The sequence below is a fragment of the Callithrix jacchus genome, chromosome 22 (genome assembly GCF_049354715.1).
Source record: "Callithrix jacchus isolate 240 chromosome 22, calJac240_pri, whole genome shotgun sequence".
NCBI classification, from domain to species: Eukaryota; Metazoa; Chordata; class Mammalia; order Primates; family Cebidae; genus Callithrix; species Callithrix jacchus.
In genome coordinates this window covers 9,541,090-9,566,055 of record NC_133523.1, presented here as the reverse complement: position 1 = coordinate 9,566,055, position 24,966 = coordinate 9,541,090, and the positions used below count along the sequence as shown (strand labels likewise).

The following is a 24,966-nucleotide window of genomic DNA, read 5'->3' as shown; positions in this document are numbered from 1 at the left end:
AGAAGCCTTCAGCATACCTCAGGTGGTGAAGGTGGCAAGGGGATTTATTTCCAGGCTTGGAAATGTGCCCCTCCCTTTGACCGGAAACCAGTGCAATGGCCCCACCCTAGCTGCAAGGGAGGCTGGGAAATGTAGTCATCCTGTGAGCCACAGCATGGTCAGCATATGCACTGTCCTATCCCCAGGGGCAACATGAGACTGAAGCTGCAAGCGGGGGAAGGGGCCTCAGATGGAGTGTAAAGGCAGACATTGGGTCTGGGGTATCTGCGGGCTGACAGTAGCACATGACGTGACTCCTGATCTCGTTTCTCCCCTGGTCCAGGTATCACTCCTCCCTGTTTCAATCTCTTCGCCCTCTTTGATGCCCAGGCCCAAGTCTGGTTGCCCCCAAACCACATCCTAGAGATCCCCAGAGACGCAGGCCTGATGCTGTATTTCCGCATGAGGTGGGTGGAGACCCCTTTGCAAAGCTTGTTCCCTCCTGTGGTGGAGCTGGTCTGACTCTGTGCTAAGCCCCAGCTGTGTCCTCCCTTTCGACAGGTTTTATTTCCGGAATTGGCATGGCATGAATCCTCAGGAGCCAGCTGTGTACCGCTGTGGGCCCCCAGGAGCTGAGGCATCCTCAGATCAGACAGCACAAGGGATGCAACTCCTGGACCCAGCCTCATTTGAATACCTCTTTGAGCAGGTATGAGCAGGGCTTGCGGGGAGACTTAGGGGCAATTGAGGAGCCGCCACTTCTTTCCCTGGTTCAGTATAATTAATAGAATTAATAGGTTTCAACTCATGCCATCTGGGGATCGAGTTTTGCTCTGTCCCTCAGTCTGGAGTGCAGTGTGGTGTGATCTCAGCTCACTGCAACCTCCAACTCCCAGGTTGAAGCAATTTGCCCACCTCAGCCTCCTGAGTTGCTGGGATTACAGGTGCCTGCCACCACACCTGGCTAATTTTTGTATTTTTAGTAGAGACAGGGTTTCACCATTTTGCCCACGTGGGTCTCAAACTCCTGACCTCAAGTGATTCACCTGCCTCAGCCTCCCAAAGTGCTGGGATTACAGGTGTGAGCCACCATCCCTGTCTCAGGTTGAAGGGGAAAAAGTGCTGTGATTGATTAGTGATGTCTGCCACAGGCACAAGATTGAGAAGAGGAGGGTTGTATGCTGTGTATTTGGCCTTGAGGAAATGCTAGTCTCTCTCCTCAAGGTAATGAGATGAAGGAAATTAGGGTTCCCGGGCTAGAGCAAACTTGTCCATCTCATTGCCTGCATGGTGCATGCTGCTCAGGATGGCTTTGAATGTGGCCCAATATAAATTCCTAAACTATCTTAAAATATTATGAGATTTTGCTAAAAAAAATTTTTTTGAGACTGAGTTTTGGTCTTGTTGCCCAGGCTGGAGTGCAGTATCACGATCTCAGCTCACTGCAACTTCTGTCTCCTGTGTTCAAGGGATTCTCCTGCCTCAGTCTCCCGAGTAGCTGGAATTGCAGGCATGTTCCACCATGCCTGGCTAGTTTTGTATTTTTGGTAGAGATATGGTTTCTCCATGTTGGTCAGGCTGGTCTCAAACTCCTGACCTCAGGTGATCCACCTGCCGCAGCCTCCCAAAGTGCTGGGATTACACATGTGAGCCACCATGCCTGGCCTGTGATTTTTTTTTTTTTTAAAGCTCAGCAGCTATCACTACTGTTGGTGTATTTTATGTGTGGCCCAAGACAATTCTTGCAGTATGGTCCAGGGAAGCCAAAAGATTGGATACTTGTGGGCTAGAGCGTGAACGAATTCTCTCACCTCCTTTCTGCTCAATTTCCCATTCTCAGGGCAAGCATGAGTTTGTGAATGATGTGGCATCACTGTGGGAGCTGTCGAGCGAGGAGGAGATCCACCACTTTAAGAATGAGAGCCTGGGCATGGCCTTTCTGCACCTCTGTCACCTCGCCCTCCACCATGGCGTCCCCCTGGAGGAGGTGGCCAAGAAGACCAGGTGTCTGGGAATGGGGTGGGGATGCTGTGTAGGCAGGGGGAAGTGCCCGGAGCATCTGGGCTCCAGGGTAAACTTTACATATTGCCATTACGTCTATTTTTTTTTTTTTTTTTTTTTTTTTTTGAGCCAGAATCTCGGTCTGTCTCCCAGGCTGGAGTGCAGTGGTGTGATCTCAGCTCACTGCAACCTCTACCTCCTGGGTCGAAGAGATTCTCCTGCCTCAGCCTCCTGAGTAGCTGGAATTACAAGCCCCCACCACCATGCCTGGCTAATTTTTGTATTTAGTAGAGATGGAGTTTCACCATGTTGACCAGGTTGGTCTCAAACTCCTGACCTTGTGATCCTCCCACCTCAGCCTCCCACAGTGCTAGGATTACAGGCGTGAGCCACTGTGCCTGTCTGAAACACATATTTTTCCATCATTCTGTAGGGTTAGGGCTGTGGCAGTGAAATCCAGGGTACGGGGAAGCCGGAGGTGGTGGCCTGTCTAGCCTGTACATCAGAGTGCGTCCAAGGGAGGTGACTTCCTTTAGAAGAACTCCACTTGACTTTGCAACACCTTCTCAGCAGAGGGAACAGTGTCATACAAAGGCCCCGGGGCAGAAGGCAGCAGAGGCCTCTTTACAGGTGAAGTGAATGTGGAATTTATTTTATTTATTTATTTATTTATTTTTATTTTTTTGAGATGGAGTTTCGCTCTTGTTACCCAGGCTGGAGTGCAATGGCACGATCTCGGCTCACCGCAACCTCCGCCTCCTGGGTTCAGGCAATTCTCCTACCTCAGCCTCCTGAGTAGCTGGGATTACAGGCACACGCCACCATGCCCAGCTAATTTTTTGTATTTTTAGTAGAGACGGGGTTTCACCATGTTGACCAGGATGGTCTCAATCTCTTGACCTTGTGATCCGCCCGCCTTGGCCTCCCAAAGTACTGGGATTACAGGCTTGAGCCACCGCGCCCAGCCTTTATTTTTTATTTTTATGTATGTATGTATGTATCTATCTATTTTTCTGAGACGGAGTCTCGCTTTGTCACCAGGCTGGAGTACAGTGGCGCAATACTGGCTCACTGCAACCTCCACCTCCTGGGTTCAAGTGATTCTCCTGCCTGAGCCTCCTGAGTAGCTGGGAATACAGGCGCACACCACCATGCCCGGCTAATTTTTGTATTTTTAGTTGAGTAAGGGTTTCACCATGTTGGCCAGGATGGTCTTGATCTCTTGACCTAGTGATCTGCCTGCCTTGGCCTCCCAGAGTGCTGGGATTACAGGCATGAGCCACTGTACCCATCCCTCTGTATTTATTTATTGATTTATTTTTTCCGAGATGGAGTTTCGTGCTTGTTGCCCAGGCTGGAGTGCAGTGGTGCAATCTTGGCTCATGAAGCCTTCGCCTCCCAGGTTCAAGCGATTTTCCTGCCTCAGCCTCCTGAGTAGCTGGATTACAGGCATGTGCCACCATGCCCAGCTGTTTTTGTATTTTTAGTAGAGATGAGCTTTCTCCATGTTGGTCTCAAACTCCCAACCGCAGGTGATCCACCCGCCTCAGTGGTGCTGGGATTACAGGCATGAGCCACCTCACCCAGCCGTATTTATTTGTTTATTTATTGAGATGGAGTTTTTGTTCTCGTCGCCCAGGCTGGAATGCATTGGTGCAATCTCCACTTACTGCAGCCTCCACCTCCTGAGTTCAAGAGATTCTCCTGCCTTAGCCTCCCAAGTGGCTGGGATTATAGGCTCCCAACTAATTTTTGTGTTTTAAGTAGAGACAGGTTTCACCATGTTGACCAGGCTAGTCTCAAACTCCTGACCTCAAATGATCCACCTGCCTCGGCCTCCCAAGTGCTGGGATTATAGGCGTGAGCCACCGTTCCAGGCCCTGAATGTGGAATTTGATTGCCTGAGTGCAGGAGTCGGCCAGGCATGTGTAGGGATCTTATTCCTGGGCTTTTCCAAGGCAGGCCTTGGAAAGCCTGGATGTAGGAGCAAGGAGCAATTGGAACCTCAAGCTTTAGAGTCCCTCTGGGCAAGGGGTGACAGAGAGAGGCTTGGAAGTAGAAATTGAGTTGGGGAAACCTGGGATCTAAGTGCACCATCCTGACCGTCGGCTGCAGGCAGGTCATGGGGTGAAGGAGATGGACTGGGGAGGGCAGAGGGGCAGGACTTTGTGAGCAGCACAGACCTATGCCTCTTGGTGTTTTTTTGTTTGTTTTGAGATGGGGTCTCATTCTGTTGCCCAGGCTGTCATGCAGTGCTGCAGTCTCAACTCACTGCAGCCTCCACCTCTCAGGTTCAAGTGGTCCTCTGGCCTCAGCCTCCTGAGTAGCTGGGACTACAGGCATGCACTATGCCCAGCTAATTTTTTGGAGAAAGGGTCTTGCTATATTGCCCAGGCTAGTCTTGAACTCCTGGCCTCAAGCAATCCTCCCTCCTTAGCCTCCCAAAGTGCTGGGATTACAGATGTGAGCCACCACATCTGGTCTCTTTTCTTTCTTTCTTTTTTTGAGACAGGGTCTCACTCTGTTGCCCAGGCTGGAGTGTAATGGTGTGATCATATCTCAGGCAGCCTTGAGTACCTGGGTTCAAGCTGTCCTCCTGCCTCAGCCTCCTGAATAGCTGTGATTATAGACAGGCATGTACCACCAACTTGGCTAATTAGTTTTTGAACTTTTTTTTGTAGAGATAGGGTCGTGGCATGTTTTCCAGGCTGGTCTTGAACTCCTGGCTTCAAGCGATACTTCTGCCGTGTCCTCCCAAGTAGCTGAGACTACAGGCTTATGTTACCACACCTGGCTGGTATGCCTGTTTTCTAGACGAGGCAGCTGAGGCTCAGAGAGGTTAAGCCACTTGCCCTGTGTCACCCAGCTGGGCCTGCAACCCAGGTCCCTGACTGGCTCCTCCCTGTGGTCCCCCCAGCTTCAAGGACTGCATCCCGCACTCCTTCCGTCGGCAGATCCGGCAGCACAACGCCCTGACCCGGCTACGCCTTCGGAACGTCTTCCGCAGGTTCCTGCGGGACTTCCAGCCAGGCTGCCTCTCCCAGCAAATGGTCATGGTCAAATACCTGGCCACACTCGAGCGGCTGGCACCCCGCTTTGGCACAGAGCATATGCCCGTGTGCCACCTGAGGCTGCTGGACCAGGCTGAGGGGGAGCCCTGCTACATACGGGACAGTGGGGAGGCCCCTACAGACCCTGGCCCTGAGTCTGCTGCTGGGCCCCCCACCCACGAGGTGCTGGTGACAGGCACTGGTGGCATCCAGTGGTGGCCAGTACAGGAGGAGGTGAGCAAGGAGGAGGTGAGCCAGGTGCCTCTTTTGGCCTGGGGGTCCAGGTTGGGCTGGGTGGGGGTCTCTGCTCATCCTTGGCCCTAGACTCTGAGGGTGGCTAACCTGAGCCCTCTCCCGATATGGCTCTGGGGTATCTGTCCACTGGGGTTAGTTTCTTGGAGAGGGTCTTCCATCTGCTTGCCCCCTGGGCACCTGAATTCTGGGGTCTGCACCTCCAGGGAACCCCTTCGTCTGGGGACTGGCACCTGGTGTGAGGGAGTCACGATTCTGCCTTCTGCCCTCCCTGAGGGTTAGGCTTCCAGCATGTGTATGTTTTGGGGGTGGGTCCCCATCCCACATGTGACACTGGGACCTGAGAGGTCGACCTAGGGTGGTGCCTGGGCCCTCTGTCTCCATCCTCTGCCCCACTTGCTGGGTGTCCAGGCTTCTATCAGGGGCAGCGGCAGCAATCTCCAAGCCAGCCTGTCTGGGAAGAAAGCCAAGGCTCACAAGGCAATCGCCCAGCCGGCGGACAAGCCGAGGGAGCCGCCTCGGGTCTACTTCTGTGACTTCCGGGACATCACCCATGTGGTGCTGAAAGAGCGCCGTGTCAGCATCCACCGGCAGGACAACAAGTGCCTGGTGAGGCCCAGGGTGGGGGCCGGGCTAGGGGCCAGCATGGCCTTCGAGGACGCCTGCCTGATGCGCCCCTGGCCGGCAGGAGCTGAGCCTGCCTTCTCGGGCTATGGCGCTGTCCTTCGTGTCACTGGTGGACGGCTATTTCCGCCTGACAGCCGACTCCAGCCACTACCTGTGCCACGAGGTGGCTCCCCCACGGCTGGTGATGAGCATCCAGGACGGGATCCATGGACCCCTGCTGTGAGTGCTGGGTGGGGGGGCCCCACGGGACACCACCAAGGCTGCCAATTAGACTGTGAGCCCTAGGGGCTGTGCAGGGTGTGTGTGTGTGGGGGGGGTGCATGTCTTATTTTATTTTATTTTTTGTCACCCAGGCTGGAGTGCAGTGGCACAATCTCAATTCACTGCAGCCTCCACCTTCCAGGTTCAAGCAATTCTCCTGCCTCAGCCTCTTGAGTAGCTGGGACTATAGGTGCCTGCCACCACACCCGGCTAATTTTTTTCTCTTTTTCTTTTCTTTTTTTTTTTGAGACGCAGTTTCACTCTTGTTGCCCAGGCTAGAGTGCAGTGGTGCGATCTCTGTGCACTGCAACCTTTGCCTCTCAGATTCAAGCAATTCTCCTGTCTCGGCCTCCCAAGTAGCTGGGATTATAGGCATGAGCCACCATGCCCAGCTAATTTTTTATTTTTAGTAGAGATGGGGTTTCACCGTATTGGCCAGACTGGTCTCGAACTCCTGACCTTGTGATCCGCCCACCTTAGCCTCCCAAAGTGCTGGGATTACAGGCGTGAGCCACCGTGCCCAGCCAGGTTCAGGCACCACATCTGTGTGTCAGCCACTGCACATGTAGGTTTCTGGGCCTATGTAGCCATGACACTTGCTAGTGCATGTTTGTGTCACCTCTGCATCTGGGATGCCCAGGCCCCCGTGTGGCCCTGTCATACCGGGCAGCATTTATGATTGTTGTCTTTCATATGTGTGACTGGCTAGCCATCGTGTGGCACCCTTGTGAGTGGTGGTGGCTGTGGTTGGGTGTGTGCCCATCCAGCTCCTGATGGCTGTTTCCTATCTTAGAGTGTGTGTCACCTTGTCAGAGTGTCAAGTACAAGAGCAGGGATAGGCTGGGTGTGGTGGCTGATGCCCATAATCCTAGCTTTTTGGGAGGCCAAGGTGGGAAAATCACTTGAGCCCAGGAGGTCAAGAGCAGCCTGGGCAACATAGCAAGGCCTTGTGACTACTGAAAGTATAAAAATTAACCAGGCGCACCTGTAATCCCAGCTCCTCAGGAGGCTGAGGTGGGAGAATTGCTTAAGCCTGGGAGGTCCAGGCTGAGGTGAGCTGAGATCACACCATTGCACTCCAGCTTGGGCCACAGAGCAAGACCCTGTCTCAAAAAAAAAAAAAGAGAGCAAGTAGCCGGGCACAGTGGCTCACACCTGTAATCCCAGCACTTTGGGAGGCTGAGGCGGGCGGATCATTTGAGGTCATGAGTTTGAGAGTGGCTAACATGGTGAGAGACCGCCTCTCTACTAAAAATAAAAAAATTCGCTGGGCATGGTGGCGTGCGCCTGTAATCCCAGCTACTTGGGAGCCTGAGGCAAGAGAATCTCTTGAACCCAGGAGGCAGAGGTTGCAGTGAGCCGAGATTGTGCCATTGCACTCCAGCCTGGGTGACAGAGTGAGACTGTCTCAAAAAGAGTGGCCGTGTCTGACAATTATCCTAGCTGTGTGTGTGCCCTCTGAGCAGGTAATGAGTGACATTGTTCCTGGGTGTGGGTTCAGCAGTGGCCCCAGGTGGCCTGATGGTCCCTCTGGACCTCCCTCCAGGGAGCCATTTGTGCAGGCCAAGCTGCGGACCGAGGATGGCCTGTACCTCATTCACTGGAGCACCAGCCACCCCTATCGCCTGATCCTCACGGTGGCCCAGCGTAGCCAGGTGGGCCCAGGGCTGGGGTCCAGGGCTGGGGCTGGTCACGCTCCCATTCCTGGAGCCCTGCTCACTGCTTCCACCTCTGCCACCTCCTGCCAGGCACCAGATGGCACGCAGAGCTTGCAGCTCCGGAAGTTCCCCATTGAGCAGCAGGCTGGGGCCTTCATACTGGAGGGCTGGGGCCGGTCCTTCTCCAGTGTTCGGGAACTTGGGGCTGCTTTGCGGGGCTGCTCACTGAAAGTAGGGGATGACTGCTTCTCTCTGCGTCGCTGTTGCCTGCCCCAACCAGGAGGTATGACAATGGGGGGACCTCTGGGTGGGGTATGGCATCCCCTTCCCGGCCCAGCCCTCCATGACTTCACACCTGCCCCCAGAAACCTCCAACCTCATCATCATGCGGGGGGCTCTGGCCAGCACCAGGCCACTCAACCTCAGCCAGCTCAGCTTCCACCGGGTCAACCAGAAGGAGATCACCCAGGTGGGGGCAGGGAAGGGGTCGGGGCAAGGGCAGGGCCCCTGGGGATGTGGGTGCTGGGGGCTCTGGGAGATCAGCTGCCAACTGTTGCCACAACTGTGTTCTGTGCCACACCATCCCACAGCTGTCCCACTTGGGTCAGGGTACAAGGACCAATGTGTATGAGGGCCGCCTACGAGTGGAGGGCAGTGGGGGCCCTGAGGAGGGCAAGATGGACGACGAGTTCCCCCCCGGGCCCAGCAGGGACTGTGGGCAGGAGCTGCGAGTGGTCCTTAAAGTGCTGGATCCTAGTCACCATGACATTGCCCTGGTGAGTGGCCAGGGCCAGGCCTGGGCATGTCTGTGGAGGAGGTGGCCGGTTGGGATGGGAGGAATCAGCTTTGCACCCACCTGACCTGCTTGGTCCCCACAGGCCTTCTATGAGACAGCCAGCCTCATGAGCCAGGTCTCCCATGTGCACCTGGCCTTCGTGCATGGCGTCTGTGTGCGCGGCCCTGAAAGTGAGTGGGTCCCTCCATACCCACCCTCCTCGGCAGGCCACCCCCCACTTCTACCCACTCCCTGATCTGTACCCCAACCCTCGATCTATACCCCAACCAATGCCTATTTCTCAATTCTCACCTACACTCTGATCCCAGGCTACACCTTGACCTTCAACCTAGACCCCAACCCCTGACGATATTCCAGCCCATAACTTACATCCCAACACCTCGACCCTCATCTGCCCTCAGTCTCAACCCACTCTCTGATTCCCAACTTTATTCCCATTTCCATCTCTCTCCCAAACAACCTCTACAATCCAGCCTCCATCTGCTCCTGGCCCCATCAGCATGATGGCCCCAGCCAGACTCCAACACTGATGTGTCCCGATCCTCCCGGGCCTTAGCCCCTGCACATCCAACTCTGCCTGACTCCACCTCTTCCTTTCCTCTGCTGGTAGCTCAAAACTCCTAGTATAGGTCGGGTGTAGTGACTCACACCTGTAATCTCAGCACTTTGGGAGGCTGAGGTGGGAGGATCGGTTAAACCCAGGAGTTTAAGACCAGCCTGGGTAACATGGCCAGACGCTGTCTTTACAAAAAAATGTAAAAATTAGGGCCAGGCATGGTGACATGTGCCTGTAGTCCTAGCTACTTGGGAGGCTGAAATGGGAAGATTGCTTGAGCCCAGAAGTTCAAGGCTGCAGTAAGCCATAATAGCACCACTGCACTCAAAAATAATAATAGTAATAAATAAAAAATAATAAAGCCCATACAGAACAACCCTAGACTCACCCATCCCTTAACCCTTGTGTGTGTGCGTCTCCCTCAGCTTCCCCCAGACCCCGGCCGACACCCTGACCCATATTCCCCTGACTGCCCTGACTGCATCACTTCACTTACACCGCAGCCTCAAGCCCCCACCTTCTGCTTGTCCATGCCCGTCTTCCCCATTGCTAGTTGCTCACTTTCTAGGCTCGCCTTTATTTCTTTTATTGTGAGATGGGGTCTCCTTCTGTTGCCCAGGCTGCAGTGCAGTGGCGCCATCATGGCTCACTGAAGCCTTGACCTCCTGGCTCAAGCAATCCTCCTACCTTAGCCTCTTGAGCACAGGCATGTGCTACCACAACCGGCTGATTTTTAAAAAGATTTCTAAATGTGGTCTTACTATGTTGCCTAGTCTGGTCACTCCTGGGCTCAAGGGATATTCCTGCCTCAGCCTCCCAAAGTGATGTGATTACAGGTGTGAGCCACTGTACCCTGCCACCTTTATCTCTCTCTCTTTTTTTTTTTTTTTGAGACAGAGTCTCACACTGTCTCTATCACCCAAGCTGGAGTGTAATGCGTGATCTCGGCTGACTGAAACCTCCGCCTCCCAGGTTCAAGTGGTTTCTCTGCCTCACCCTCCCGAGTAGCTCAGATTACAGGTGTGCACCACCACACCCAGCTAATTTTTTTGTATATATATATTTTTAGTAGAGATTGGGTTTTATCATGTTGGCCAGGCTGCTCTTGAACGCCTGACCTCGGGTGATCCTCCTGCCTCGGCCTCCCAAAGTGCTGGGATTGCAGGTGTGAGCCACCGCGCCCGGCCTGCCTTTCTGTCTTGACCTTTGACTTCCTCCTTGCCTCACCCAACCTGGACCCCAGTGCCCTCATCCTCCACTGCCTGTGCTGCGTTCTGCATTTCTCCTCTCCCCAAACTCACTTTCAACCCGGAACTCCACCCACACCTCTGCCCTGACACCTCCACAGCCATATACACCCAGCCACATGCCAGTCCCTCCCTGGCCCCTCCCCCCAGCCCCCACCATCCAGAGGGCAGGAGCAGGCAGGCCATCTCAGAGCAGCTGTGTCTTTGCAGATATCATGGTGACAGAGTACGTGGAGCACGGGCCCCTGGACGTGTGGCTGCGGAGGGAGCGGGGCTGTGTGCCCATGGCTTGGAAGATGGTGGTGGCCCAGCAGCTGGCCAGCGCCCTCAGCTACCTGGTGTGTGGCCTGTGTGTGGGTCCTGGGTCGTTCAGGGAAGGCCAGGAGCCCAGGAGTTCGAGACCAGCCCAGGGAACATGCCGAGACCCGATCTTTAAAAAATAAATAAATATGGTGCTGAAGGAATTAAAATTAAAAATTAAAAAAAGATATTTAAAATTTATTTAAAAAAAGAATTAAAGAGAAAAAAATAAATATCCAGGCATGGTGGCTCACTCCTGTAATCCCAGCAGTTTGGGAGGCTAAGGTTGGCGATCACCTGAGGTCAAGAATTTGAGACCAGCCTGGCCAATATGGCAAAACCCTGTCTCTACTAAAAATACAGAAAAATAGCTGGGCATAGTGGCTAACGCCTGTAATCCCAGCACTTTGGAAGGCCAAGGCAGGCAAATCATCTGAGGTTGGGAGTTCAAGACCAGCCTGGCCAGCATGGAGAAAGCCCATCTCTACTAAGAATACAAAAATTAGCTGGGCATGATGGTGCGTGCCTATAATCCCAGCATTTGGGAGGTTGAGGCAGGAGAATTGCTTGAACCTGGGAGGTGGAGGTTGCGGTGAGCTGAGATCACACCATTGCACTCCAGCCTGGGCAACAAGAGTGAGACTCCGTCTCAAAACAAACCATACACACACACACACGCACACGCACAGCAAAATTAGCTGGTGTGGTAACTTGCACCTGTAGGCCCAATTACTCAGGAGGCTGAGGTGGGAGGATCGCTTGAGCCTGGGAAGTTGAGGCTGTAGTGAGCTATGATCACACCACTGCACTCCAGCCTGGGCAGCAGCATAGCAAGACCCCATCTCTCAGAAGTTTAGGAATTAGCCAGCCGTGGTAGTGTGCACCTGCAATTCTAGCTACTTGGCTTGAGGCCAGGAGTTTGAGGCTGTAATGAGCTATGTTCTTGCTACCATACTCCAGCCTGCGAGACAGAATGAGACCCTGTTTCAAAAAGAAAAAAATAATGCCTCCCCCCCAAAAACACCCAGTGATGGTCACAGTTGTCCTTTGCACATTGGCTGTCCCTATGGGGGCCAGGTTTGGGGTTGGCATCTATGTCCCTCCTGATGGCCTCACCCCCTCTCCTGCCCACCCCAGGAGAACAAGAACCTGGTTCACGGTAATGTGTGTGGCCGGAACATCCTGCTGGCACGTCTGGGGCTGGAGGAGGGCACCAGCCCCTTCATCAAGCTGAGTGATCCCGGCGTGGGCCTGGGCGCCCTCTCCAGGGAGGGTGAGTACTTGAGGGGACCTGGGCACAGTGGGGGCTTCCCCTGTTCCTTTCACTCCTGGTGACTTCTGACCTCGGCCCCCAGAGCGCGTGGAACGGATCCCCTGGATGGCCCCCGAGTGCTTGCCAGGCGGGCCCAATAGCCTAGGCACTGCCACGGACAAGTGGGGCTTTGGTGCCACCCTCCTCGAGATCTGCTCTGATGGAGAGGCCCCCCTTCAGAGTCGCAGCCCCTCCGAGGTATGTCTAGGGAACCCCTGGGCCCTCCCCACAAAGGGGGCCCCTCCAAGGAGTCCAGAGGACAGAATCAGAGCTCAGAGCTGCCTCCCCTCTGGCTGCATGACTTTAAGTCTCTCTGGGCCATCTGCAGGTGGTCGCCTTGGGGCTCACTGTCGCCCAGCCTTTTTTTTTTTTTTTTTTTTGAGATGAAGTCTCCCTCTGTCGCCCAGGCAATCTCGGCTCACTGTAACCTCCGCCTCCCGGGTTCAAGCAATTCTTCCTTAGCCTCCCAATTAGCTTGGACTACAGGCGTTCGCCACCATGCCTGGCTAATTTTTGTATTTTTAGTAGAGATGGGGTTTCACCATGTTGGCCAGGCTGGTCTCAAACTCCTGACCTCAGGTAATCCGCCCACCTCAGCCTCCCAAAGTGCTGGGATTACAGGCATGAGCCATTGTGCCCGGTCAGTCCCAGCCTTTTGAGGTCCTTGTGGAAGTCACTTGTACCTGGCACACAGAAGGCAAGTAAGAGACTTGGTTTCAGTTTTAGGCAGAGTGACCAGGGAAGTGATGGGAGATACCCAGGCTGCAGAGAGGGGAAGAGGGACGGAGGATGTACCTCACCCAGCACTGGGGTCAGATAAGGCTTCCCAGAGGAGGTTTGTGTGTTGTTTTTGTTTTTGTTTTTTTTTGAGAAGGATTTGCACTCTGTCCACCAGGCTAGAGTGCAGTGGCATGGTCTCTGCTCACTACAACCTCCACCTCCCAGGTTCAAGCAATTCTACTGCCTTAGCCTTCCGAGTAGCTGGGATTGTAAGCACCCACCATCATGCACAGCTAATTTTTGTATTTTTAGTAGAGATGGGGTTTCCCCAGGGTCCCAGCACTGGGATGGATCTCAGTGTGGGGCTGCAGCCGGGTGCACAGCTACATGTTGACCAGGCTGGTCTCAAACTCCTGACCTTAAGTAATTCACCATCCTCGGCCTCCCAAAGTGCTGGGATTACAGGCGTGAGCCACTGCACCCGGCCCTGGAGGACGTTTTATCTAAATGTAAAATTATGCCAATAAGCCTGACTAGGAAGGGCAGCTTAGGCAGAGTGCATGTGCTGTGCAAAGGCCGAGACTTTGGTGTATTGAGGAGCTGTGGTCTATAGGAGGGGCAGGAGGGAACCCCAGGCGGGAGGCTGACTGCATCGTCCCTGGACCTGGGTCCCAGTTCTGGCTCTGCAGCTGTGAGCACATCCTCCCATTTTGCAGAGCCTCAGTTGCCTCATCTGTAAAATGGGACTGACAAGAGCAGGCACCTGGCCAGTCCAGCCCTGCTGCTCTGGGGCTTGACTCTGCCTCTTGGGGAAGGTGTGGGGGTGAGGGAAGGATGTTGACCCCTCTGGGTCCCTTCCCCAACAGAAAGAGCGTTTCTACCAGAGGCAGCACCGGCTGCCCCAGCCCTCCTGCCCAGAGCTGGCCACACTCACTGGCCAGTGTCTGACCTATGAGCCAACCCAGAGGCCATCATTCCGCACTATCCTGCGTGACCTCACCCGGCTGCAACCCTACAGTGAGTTCCATTCCAGCGCTGGGACCCTGGGGAAGCGGGACGGGGCTGGGATCCCTGCTCTATTTCCATAGTGCATGCGAGGTCTCTGCACTGTATTTCGGGGTGTGTGCCAGTTTCTTGCAGTAGCGTTCACAAGTGTGTTCTGCCTGACTGCCCTGAGCTCTCCTTAATGTATTTATGTATTTATTTGTTTATTGTAATGGAATCTTGTTCTGTCACCCAGGCTGGCACACAGTGGTGCTATCTTGGCTCATTTTAACTTCCACCTCCTAGGTTCAAGCTATCCTCCCATCTTAGCCTCCCAAGTAGTTGGGATTACAAGCATGTGCCGCCATGCCCAGCTAATTTTTTGTATTTTTAGTAGAAATGGGGTTTTGCCATGTTGGCCAGGCTGGTCTCAAACTCTTTTTTTTCTTTTCCTGAGATGGAGTTTTGCTCTTGTTGCCCAGGCTGGAGTGCAATGGTGCAATCTTGGCTCACTGCAACCTCTGCCTTCTGGATTCAAGCAATTCTCCTGCCTTAGCCTCCTGAGTAGCTGGGATTACAGGCGCATGCCACCACATCTGGCTAATTTTTATATTTTTAGTAGAGATGGGGTTCCGCCACATTGGCCAGGCTAGTCTCGAACTCCTGACCTTGTGCACCACCCGCCTTGGCTTCCCGAAGTGCTAGGATTATAGGTGTGAGCCACTGTGCCTGGCTTCCTTAATGTTTTGTTTGGGGAGAGATACGACTTCTTTGAATTAATTAGAGAATTAGACCATTGCAGTTTTTTCTTTTTAAAAAATTTTTGTATTGTTTTCTTAAAAAAATTAATATGGTATTTTCAACTGGCCATATCACATTTTTCTGTTTTTTGTTTTATTTATTTATTTTGAAATGGAGTTTCACTCTTGTTACCCAGGCTGGAGTGCAATGGCGTGATCTCGGCTCACCGCAACCTCCGCCTCCTGGGTTCAGGCAATTCTCCTGCCTCAGCCTCCTGAGTAGCTGGGATTACAGGCACGTGCTACCATGCCCAGCTAATTTTTGGTATATTTTTTAGTAGAGACAGGGTTTCACCATGTCGACCAGGATGGTCTTGATCTCTTGACCTCGTGATCCACCCGCCTTGGCCTCCCAAAGTGCTGGGATTACAGGCGTGAGCCACCGCGCCCGGCCTGTTTTTTGTTTTAAAGACTAGGTCTTGCTGTGTTGCCCAGGCAGGAGTATGGTGGCTATTCACAGGCATGATCATGGCTCACTGCAGCCTGGAACTCCTGGGCTCAAGGGATCCTCCCGCCTGGGTCTCCCAAAGTGCTGGGATTACAGGCGTGAGCCACCATGCCTGCCAGTTTTCCCCTTTTCTGTATGAAACATCTGTGTCGGCCGGGCGCAGTGGCTCACACCTATAATCCCAGCACTTTGGGAGGCCAAGGCGGGTGGATCACAAGGTCAAGAAATCGAGACCATCCTGGTCAACATGGTGAAACCCCGTCTCTACTAAAAATACAGAAATTAGCTGGGCATGGTGGCGCGCGCCTGTAATCCCAGCTACCCGGGAGGTTGAGTCAGGAGAATTGCCTGAACCCAGGAGGCGAACGTTGCGGTGAGCCGAGATTGTGCCATTGCACTCCAGCCTGGGTAACAAGAGTGAAACTCCGTCTCAAAAAAAAAAGAAAAGAAAAGAAACATCTGTGTCCTCTATCCAACCTCAGAACATCCAGATGTCAGGTTTGTTTTTTATTTTTAAGAGACAGTCTCTCTCTGTGGCCCAGGCTCACTGCAGCCTCAAACTCCTAGGCTCAAATGATCCTCCTACCTCAGCCTCCTAAGTAGCTGGGACCACAGGCACATGCCACCACACCTGGGTAATTTTTTTTAAGCTTTTTTTTTTTTTTTTTTCAGAGATGGGGTTTCGCCATGTTGTTCAGGCTGGTCTTGAACTCCTGGGCTTAAACGATCCTCCCATCTCGGCCTCCCAAACAGGTGTCAGTTTTGATGCAGCTGACTCAGCATCATTTTGGACAGAAAGTGGACTCTTAGCTATTGCTGAAAAAGTCTTCTTACCTCTGGGATCGGAGGCTGGGGTAGCTGTGGCCAGCTTTGTGACTCCCAAGTGTGGGCCTGCTGGGAAAGGGTTGGGGTAAGGCCTTACCCACTGCAGCTCTTCCAGATCTTGCTGATGTCTTGACTGTGAACCTGGACTCACCTGCGTCAGACCCTACTGTTTTCCACAAGCGCTATTTGAAAAAGATCCGAGATCTGGGCGAGGTGAGGCAAGGGCCTGGGCTGCCTGCCTGGTAGGGGAGGAGTTTGGGGATTTAGGATAAATTCCTACCTAAGGTGACTTTCAGGAGATCTAGGTGCCAAGGAGTCTTAAGAGCTTGGAGTAGTTTGAGCCTGGGGTATTCCAAATGGATCTGCCTGGAGGAGTGGCCTGGGAAATCGGGGGTTTGGGAGGGGTGCCGGGATTGAGGAGATGGAGCTGATCCTCGTGGGCGCCCGACTAGGGCCACTTCGGTAAGGTCAGCTTGTATTGCTACGATCCGACCAACGATGGCACTGGCGAGATGGTGGCGGTGAAAGCCCTCAAGGCAGACTGCGGCCCCCAGCACCGCTCAGGCTGGAAGCAGGAGATTGACATTCTGCGCACGCTCTACCACGAGCACATCGTCAAGTACAAGGGCTGCAGCGAGGACCAAGGTGGGCGCGACCCCGCGAGCCCCGGAGACCCGGGGGGGCGTGGTTACAGTTGGGTGTGGCATTGTGGGAGGGGCCAGTCTGGCCCAACCAATCTGAGCCTCAACCTCAAGCTGCTGGACGCGGTTCTTGGCAAATGGGTGAACATGGCCAGGCTGCCTCCTTCCCTTCTGGGGGGCGCTACCTGCTGGGGCCAGGATGGGTGGGAGCCACTAGCAGTTCCCTTAAGTTAGAATGGGGTGGTGGATGTGTCCATCCCACCTGAGGAATGGGTCTAGTGTGCGTGAGTCTTGGCCCTTGCTCCCGACCTTGGAGGGCCACTGCTGGGCTCAGGGTAGGCGGTCCCCGGCCCTCCCTTTATCGTCCCCCACCGGGGCCGCCCCTCTCCGTGGCAGGCGAGAAGTCGGTGCAACTGGTCATGGAGTACGTGCCACTGGGCAGCCTCCGAGACTACCTGCCCCGGCACAGCGTCGGGCTGGCCCAGCTGCTGCTCTTCGCCCAGCAGATCTGCGAGGTGGGTCGGCCCTGCCCCTGCTTCCGGAGCTTGCCCTTTCCTCTTCAGCCTGGGCTGGCCTGAGCTGTCCGGTCCCGTCTGCTCTCACCCCCCGCCCCTGCTCATTTGCCCAGGCCGGCTTGTCCTTGCGCTGACCTCCCAATTGGCCGGCTCACTTGGCCACACCTCTCCCAAGGGACCACGCGCGGCAGGCTGTGCCCCTCCCAACTCGCCCTCCAACCCAGCGTTGCTCTCCAACCCCGTCCCTACTTTCTAGTTCAGATTCCTTTTGCTTGGTGCTGCCTGCTATCCAGCCCTCTACAGCGGCCGGGTCGCCACAGGCCTGACCTGACTGTCCCCCAGCCATCCTGGCTGCTCAGGTCCTGCCGCCGCCCCCTGCCGAACCCGCCTCATTGAAACTCACGAGCCCCGCCCCACCCCCCCAGGGCATGGCCTATCTGCACGCGCAGCACTACATCCACCGAGACCTAGCCGCGCGCAACGTGCTGCTGGACAACGACAGGCTGGTCAAGATCGGGGACTTTGGCCTAGCCAAGGCCGTGCCCGAAGGCCACGAGTACTACCGTGTGCGCGAGGATGGGGACAGCCCCGTGTTCTGGTGATCAGGCGGGGTGCAGTCTGAGGGGGTGTTGAGGTCACTTGGAACAGGCAGGGTGAAGTGGAAGGATGCTGGGTCTCATGACAGGGCGTGGTCCCAGTGAAGTGGGGCGGGGCTTAGTCGTGCGGGGGCGGGCCTATGGTTGCAAGGAGCGGGGCATAGAGTGCGGCTTGGCTTGGTGGGCGGGGTTAACCCGGCCTAGTTTATAGGCGCCTCACCTCGCTCAGGTTCCGCTGTTAAGGGTGGGTCCCAACTGAGCCCGGAAAGGTCCTTCAGTCCCAGCTGAGAGCTTCAGCCTGGTGTGACCGCCAAACACTCAGTGCAACACATCCTCAGTACAGCCTCCCCAGGCCTAAGTGTCCTTCTCCCCCTAGGTATGCCCCAGAATGCCTGAAGGAGTATAAATTCTACTATGCGTCCGATGTCTGGTCCTTCGGGGTGACCCTGTATGAGCTGCTGACGCACTGTGCCTCCAGCCAGAGCCCCCCCACGGTGAGAGCCAGTCCCGCAGCCTCACCTGGAGTTTGCTAGAGGAACTAGAAAGGCATGCAGTTTCCCTAGCCCATAGCAAGTGTTAAAAAGCAAACAAAAAACGCTAGGCGCGGTGGTTCACGCCTGTAATCCCAGCACTTTGGGAGGCCGAGGTAGGCAGATCACTTGAGGTCAGGAGTTCGAGACCTGCCTGACCAACATGGTGAAACCCCGTCTTTATTAAAAATACAAAAATTAGACTGATGCCCTTTTCGGCCTCAGCCCACCCACACCTGGGTGAATAAAAAAAAAAAAAATACAAAAATTAGCTGGGCATGGTGGCAGGCACCTGTAATCCCAACTACTCAGGAGGCTGAGGCAGGAATTACTTGAACTCGGGAGGCGGAAGTTGCAGTGAGCCTAGACCGCCCCACTGCACTCCAGCCTGGGCAACAAGAGTGAAACTACATTTCAAAACCAAAAAAATGGAAAAACATGCATTCACATCCCAACTCATCAGTCCCGCGAGTGCTCACTCACTGAAGCTCACAGTCCTGATCTGTAAAATGGCCCACCTACAGTGCAGGGAGCCACAGACTGACAGAAACCCTTAAACGGAGGTAGGCAAAATAGGAACAGTTTATTCTATTTGCACATTCCATGGATGGGGAGGGCCGGGGGCTTCAACCTGGACTCTCAGATGTCATCAGGAATCCTATTTTCTCCATCGGATCTACTGTTTGTGGTGGCATCTGTCAGGGAAGATTTCCCTCTGTGTGGCAACAGTGCCCCCTAACCCTCAAGGAACTCATACCTCTGGCTTAGGGTCCCAGTGGTCCTTTTACCTGCTTTTCTCAGAACTTGCTTGGCTTAGTCCAGCCTGGTTCCTGTGTGCTTCTCCGAGCCAATCACTGTGTAGTCACCGACCACAGGGATTGGCCAGTCCTGACCTTGGGGGAGGAGCCAAGAGTGTGTTGGGGCTTATTTTTATTTTTTTCCACCAGAACAAGAAGCGCCTTTATGAGACGGGAAAAAAAAGGCTGGGACGGTAGCTCACTCCTGTAATCCCAACACGTTGGGAAGTCGAGGCGGGAGCATCGCTTGAACCCAAGAATTCAAGACCAGCCTGGGCAATATAGTGAGACTTCGTTTTTCTTTTCTTTTTTTTTTTTTTTTTTTTTTGAGACAGAGTTTCGCTCTGTCCCCATGCTGGAATGCAGTGAGGCGATCTCGGCTCACTGCAACATCCGCCTGCGGGGTTCAAGTGATTCTCCTGCCTCAGCCTCCTGAGTAGCTGGGATTACAAGCATGTGCTACCACACCCGGCTAATTTTTGTATTTTCAGTAGAGACGGAGTTTCACCATATTGACCAGGATGGTCTCGATCTCCTGACCTCGTGATCCGCCTGCCTCAGCCTCCCAAAGAGCTGGGATTACAGGCCCGAGCCACCGAACCCCGCTTTTTTGTTTGTTCGTTTTTGAGATGGAGTCTCACTGCAACTTCCACCTTCCGAGTGCAATTCTCGTGCCTCAGCCTCCTAAGACCTTGTATCTTTAAAAAAAAAAAAAAAAAAAAAAATCAGCTGGGCATGGTGGTGGGTGCCTGTAATCCCAACTACTCGGGAGGCTGAAGTAGGAGAATTGCTTAAACCTGGGAAGCAGAGATTGTAGCGAGCCAAGATCGTGCCACTGCACTCCAGCCTGAGCAACAGAGCAAGACTCCGTTTAAAAACAACAACAATAAACACTTGGTGTGTTGGCTCACGCCTGTAATCCCAGCACTTTGGGAGGCTGAGGTGGGCGGATCATCTGAGATCAGGAGTTAAAGACCAGCTGGGCAAACATGGTAAAAAAAAAGTACAAAATATACAGTGGCCACAGAGGGGGCCTCCTGCTCCCTAACCCAGGAGGAAACCAAGAGGGGGAAGTCAGTCTCAACCACACCCTGTCTGTGCCTTACTCCTATCTGGAGACCCCACCTCTGTGAACCTATTTTTCTTCCATGGCCATTGTGGTGGGTGCCTGTAATCCCAGCTACTCAGGAAGCTGAGGGAGGGGGAATTGCTTGAAACCAGGAGTTGGAGGTTGCAGTGAGCAGAGATCCTGCCACAGCACTCCAGCCTGGGTGACAGAGCAAAACTAAAAAAAAAAAATTCTGGCTGATAAGAACCTGCTGTAAGTCTTGACAGCAAACACCTGACTCAGGCTTGCTCTACAACTGTTATGTCAACGTGCACAGTCATCCCAGGTGGCAGATGTTATCCTATTTTAGGGATGAGAAAACTGAGGCCCAGAGAAGTGAACTCAAAGTCACACGACCCATGCAGTCAATTTCATGAAGTTGCAGAGTGATTTTTTTTGAGATGAAGTTTCACTCTTGTTGCCCAGGCTGGAGTGTAATGGTATAATCTTGGCTCACCACAACCTCTGCCTCCCAGGTTCAAGCAATTATTTTGCCTCAGCCTCCCCAGTAGCTGGGATTACACGTGCCTGCCACCATGCCCAGCTAATTTTTGTATTTTTAGTAGAGATGGGGTTTCACCATATTGGCCAGGCTGGTCTCGAACTCCTGACCTCAGGTGATCCACCTGCCTCAGCCTCCCAAAGTCCTGGGATTACAGGCATGAGCCACCTTGCCTGGCCTTCATTGCCTCTTGAAAAGAGCTTGTCTTGTTTCTACTGTAGAAATTCCTTGAGCTCATAGGCATCACCCAGGGTCAGGTGACAGTACTGAGACTCACTGAGTTGCTGGAACGAGGGGAGAGGCTGCCACGGCCCGACAAATGTCCCTGTGAGGTGAGACTTCCTTAGTTTTTCGCTGTCCCTGCCATCCTGCTGTGGAGAGGACAACCCCCACCTGCTCTGGTTTTTCCTTTTAGGTCTATCAACTCATGAAGAACTGCTGGGAGATGGAGGCATCCTTCCGCCCAACCTTCCAGAACCTCATACCCATCCTGAAGACAGTCCATGAGAAGTACCAAGGCCAGGCCCCTTCGGTGTTCAGTGTGTGCTAAGTCACAGTGGCAGCCCTGCCTGGGAGGATTGGGCCAGGCAGCGGCCGCAGAGGGGGCCTCCTGCTCCTTACCCCAGGAGGAAGCCAGGAGGGCGAAGTCATCAACCACACCCTGTGACTCACTCCTATCTGGAGACCCCACCTCTGTGAACTGACTTTTCTTCCATGGCCATAAGTCTAACCATGATCTTGAGGGACCCAAGATGTGTGGGGCACTAATCCAGCCCCTGAATCCCCAGCTCCCAAACTTCCCCACCATTTCCACCGTCTGGTAATAAACTCCTGTTTCCTCTGCTGGAGTCCTTGATTCTTGGAGCTCTGTTTCAGCAAGGTGGGTTAGCTGGAGGTCTGGTCTCCTACGGGCTGCAGCTAGCATGAGACACTGAAGAGGTAGCTGGATTCAACTATTTCTTTATTTTTTGAGACAGAATTTTGCTCTTGTTGCCTAGGCTGCTGGGAGATGGAGGCATCCTTCCCAGATGGAGGCTACTGGGAGATGGAGGGCAATGGCATGATCTCGGCTCACTGCAATCTCCACCTCCTGGGTTCAAGCTATTCTGCCCCAGCCTCCCGAGTAGCTGGGATTATAGGCACTGGCCACCACGCCCAGCTAATTTTTTGTACTTTTAGTAGAGACAGGGTTTAACCATGTTGGTCAGGCTGGTCTTGAACTCCTAACCTCAGGTGATCCACCCACCTTGGCCTCCCAGTGTTGGGATTACAGGCGTGAGTCAATGTACCAGCCAGGATTCAACAATTTAATTTTTTTTTTTTTTTTTGGACAGGGTCTGGTTCTGTCACTAAGTCTTAGAGTGGAGTGGCTCGATCTCACTCACTGCTACCTCTGTCGTTTGGGCTCAAGTGATCCTCCAGCTTCACTCTCCCCAGTAGCTGGGACCACAGGCATGCGCCACCACACCAGGCTAATTTTTTTCTGGTACTTTTGTAGAGACTGGGTTTTGCCATGTTGTTCAGGGTGGTCTCAAAATCCTGAGCTCAAGCCATGCATCCATCTTAGCATCCCAAAGTGCTAGGATTACACAGTGGTGAGCTACCGCACCAGGCCTCAACTAATTACACTTTTACCTACTCCCAGACCAACAGCCAGTCCAGTACCTGGTACACAGAAGTCACTCAATAACTACCTGTTTGTTTTGACATGGAATCTCGCTTGTAGCCCAGGCTGGAGTGCAATGGTACAATCTCGGCTCACTGCAACCACCACCTCCTGGGTTCAAGAGATTCTCCTGCCTCAGCTTCCTGAGTAGCTGGGATCAAAGGTGCCCACCACCATGCTCGGCTAAGTTTTGTATTTTTAGTGAAGATGAGATTTCACTACATTGGCCAGGCTAGTCTTGAACTCGTGACTTCAGGTGATCCACCTGCCTCGGCCTCCCCAAAGTGCTGGGATTACAGTCGTGAGCCACCGGGCCCAGCTAATAACTAGTTGCTGAATGCACAAAGTATTTGGTTGGGGCAGTCACATGCTACATAGATTGGACTGCCAGTTTCACGCTTTCACATTTCTGTGTGACCTCAGGCAAATGGCTTCACCTCTCTGGGCCTTGGTCCTCCATTATGGAACCTTCACACTTGTTACTTCATAGGATTTATGTAAAGAGCTCATGAGGTGGTGTCTGTAAAATGCTTAGCAGAAAGACATGCAAACAAGTGCTTAATAGTCAATATTATAGTTGGCTGTACACAGTGAGTCATGCCTATAATGTCAGCACTTTGGGAGGCTGAGGCAGGAAGATTCCTTGAGCCCAGGAGTTCCAAGACCAGCCTGGGCAACATACGAAGACCTGATCTGTATTATTTTTAAATGAAAATTTAAAAAATGAGGTTGGTTGGCTATAGTGTCTCACATCTGTAATCCCAGCACTTTGGAAAGCCAAGGTGGGCAGATCAGTTAAGGGCAGGAGTTTGAGACCAGCCTGGCCAACATGGAGAAACCATGTCTTTACTAAAAATACAAAAATTGGTGGGGCACAGTGGCTCACGCCTGTAATCTCAGCACTTTGGGAGGCCAAGGCAGGTGGATCACCTGAGGTCCGGAGTTCGAGACCAGCCTGGCCAACATGGTGAAACCCCTTCTCTACTAAAAATGCAAAAATTAGCTGAGCATGGTGGTGGGTGCCTGTAATCCCTGCTACTTGGGAAGCTGAGGCAGGAGAATCACTTGAACCCAGAAGGTGGAGGTTGCAGTGAGCCGAGAGCATGCCATTGCCCTCCAGCCTGGGCAGCAAGAGCAAAACTCCAACTGAAAAAAAATATTTAGCCAGGTATGGTGGCACGTGTCTGTAATCTCAGCTACTGGAGAGGCTGAGGCAGAATTGCTTGAATTGGAAGGCAGAGTACAGTGAGCTGAGGTCACACCACTGCACTCCAGCCTGGGCAAGAGAGCAAGACGCTCTCAAAAAAGAAAAAAAAAGTATTGGCCAGGTGTGGTGGCTCACGCCTGTAATCCCAGTACTTTGGGAGGCCAAGGTGGGTGGGTCATGAGGTCAGAAGATGGAGACCATCCCAGCCAAGATGGTGAAACCCCATCTCTACTAAAATACAAAAAAAATTAGCTGGGCGTGGTAGAGTGTGCTTGTAGTCCCAGTCACTTGGGATACTGAGGCAGGGGAATTGCTTGAACCCAGGAGGCAGAGGTTGCAGTGAGGCAAGATCACACCACTGCACTCCAGCCTAGGTGGCAGAGCGAGACTCTCTCACAAAAAAAGAAAAAAAAAAAAAAATCTGGGGAACAATCCAAGATGGCTGATCGCTAACATCTCGGGATTGCAGCTCTCAGAGAAAGCGCAGAGAACTAGAGCACGCGAAACTTTCAGACAAATTCTGGTCGCTCATGGAGCAGAAGATCCTCGGAGCAGAGTAAACAGGGCTGGCTCCCCTTCTGACCGAGGTTTGGAGGGGCCACACTGGTCCCCAGCACGACTCCTGAGGCTGGTGCAGCGGCTGTGACGGCACCTCGGCGGGGCAGCTCTCAGCGCAGAGTAAATGAGACCAGTTCCCCTTCTGACCGTGGTTTGGAGCCCCGGGAAGGCAGAGTTGCCTATTATGGACACAAGAAGGAAGCCAAACAGGAGAATCCTGGGCAGAAAAGCACCACCAGTCTTAACACCGCCGTTCTGGCCCTGGGAACTAACAACCTGGACGTCCACTCAAGAGACCTAATCTGAAAGTTGGTAATTTCAAAGACGGCAGGAGGATAAATTTACAATGACGGGAAGAAACCAGCGTAAAAAAGTGGAGAATACTCAAAGTCAGAACGCCTCTCCCTCTAAAGATGATCACAGTTCCACATCAACAATGGAACAAGGCTTGATGGAGAACGAGCGCCTCCTGATGACAGAATCACTCTTCAAGGAATGGTTAATAACAAACTTCGGTGAGTTAAAAGAACATGTTGTAGCCCAACGTAAAGAAACTAGGAACTTTGAAAAAAGGTTTGATGAAATCCTATTGAGAATAGACAACTTAGAGAGGAGTATGAGTGAATTAATGGAACTGAAGAATACAATACAGGAACTCCGAGAAGTATGCACAGGTTTAAACACTTGAATTGTTCAAGCAGAAGAAGGGATATCAGAGGTCAAAGTCCAATTTAATGAAATAAAACGTGAAGAAAAGATTAGAGAAAAAAGGATAAAAAGGAATGAGCAAAGTCTCCAAGAAATGTGGGACTATGTGAAAAGACCAAATTTACGTTTGATAGGTGTACCTGAATGCGACGGAGAGAATGAATCCAAGCTGGAAAATACCCTTCAGGATATTATTCAGGAAAATTTTCCTAAACTAGCAAAGCAGGTCAATATTCAACCCCAGGTAATACAGAGAACACCACAAAGATATTCCTCAAGAAGAGCAACCCCAAGGCACATAATCATTAGATTCACCAGGGTT

The 24,966-nt window shown here is 53.0% G+C and overlaps 1 protein-coding gene across 50 annotated transcripts in view; it reads left to right on the top strand.

Annotated features, from left to right (window-relative positions):
• TYK2 (tyrosine kinase 2) overlaps window positions 1-21,353 on the top strand; it is a 29,095-nt gene extending 7,742 nt beyond the window's left edge. For 6 of the 50 annotated variants that reach the window (XM_035286448.3, XM_035286450.3, XM_035286446.3 and 3 more), the window contains 23 exons: window positions 323-446; window positions 541-688; window positions 1,820-1,983; window positions 2,551-2,610; window positions 4,898-5,279; window positions 5,694-5,891; window positions 5,971-6,128; window positions 7,717-7,825; window positions 7,919-8,111; window positions 8,194-8,297; window positions 8,419-8,604; window positions 8,707-8,794; window positions 10,638-10,765; window positions 11,865-12,000; window positions 12,083-12,237; window positions 13,626-13,776; window positions 15,923-16,029; window positions 16,269-16,461; window positions 16,854-16,972; window positions 17,398-17,570; window positions 17,945-18,062; window positions 20,727-20,837; window positions 20,921-21,353. In XM_035286448.3, coding sequence (XP_035142339.3) covers window positions 323-446; window positions 541-688; window positions 1,820-1,983; window positions 2,551-2,610; window positions 4,898-5,279; window positions 5,694-5,891; window positions 5,971-6,128; window positions 7,717-7,825; window positions 7,919-8,111; window positions 8,194-8,297; window positions 8,419-8,604; window positions 8,707-8,794; window positions 10,638-10,765; window positions 11,865-12,000; window positions 12,083-12,237; window positions 13,626-13,776; window positions 15,923-16,029; window positions 16,269-16,461; window positions 16,854-16,972; window positions 17,398-17,570; window positions 17,945-18,062; window positions 20,727-20,837; window positions 20,921-21,055 — 3,440 coding nt within the window. In that variant the 3' untranslated portion in view covers window positions 21,056-21,353. The remainder of the gene's footprint in view (window positions 1-322; window positions 447-540; window positions 689-1,819; window positions 1,984-2,550; window positions 2,611-4,897; window positions 5,280-5,693; window positions 5,892-5,970; window positions 6,129-7,716; window positions 7,826-7,918; window positions 8,112-8,193; window positions 8,298-8,418; window positions 8,605-8,706; window positions 8,795-10,637; window positions 10,766-11,864; window positions 12,001-12,082; window positions 12,238-13,625; window positions 13,777-15,922; window positions 16,030-16,268; window positions 16,462-16,853; window positions 16,973-17,397; window positions 17,571-17,944; window positions 18,063-20,726; window positions 20,838-20,920) is intronic. The other 44 variants (XM_078360535.1, XM_035286458.3, XM_035286456.3 and 41 more) reach the window with 16 other exon arrangements.
• Window positions 21,354-24,966: the final 3,613 nt, after the last annotated feature.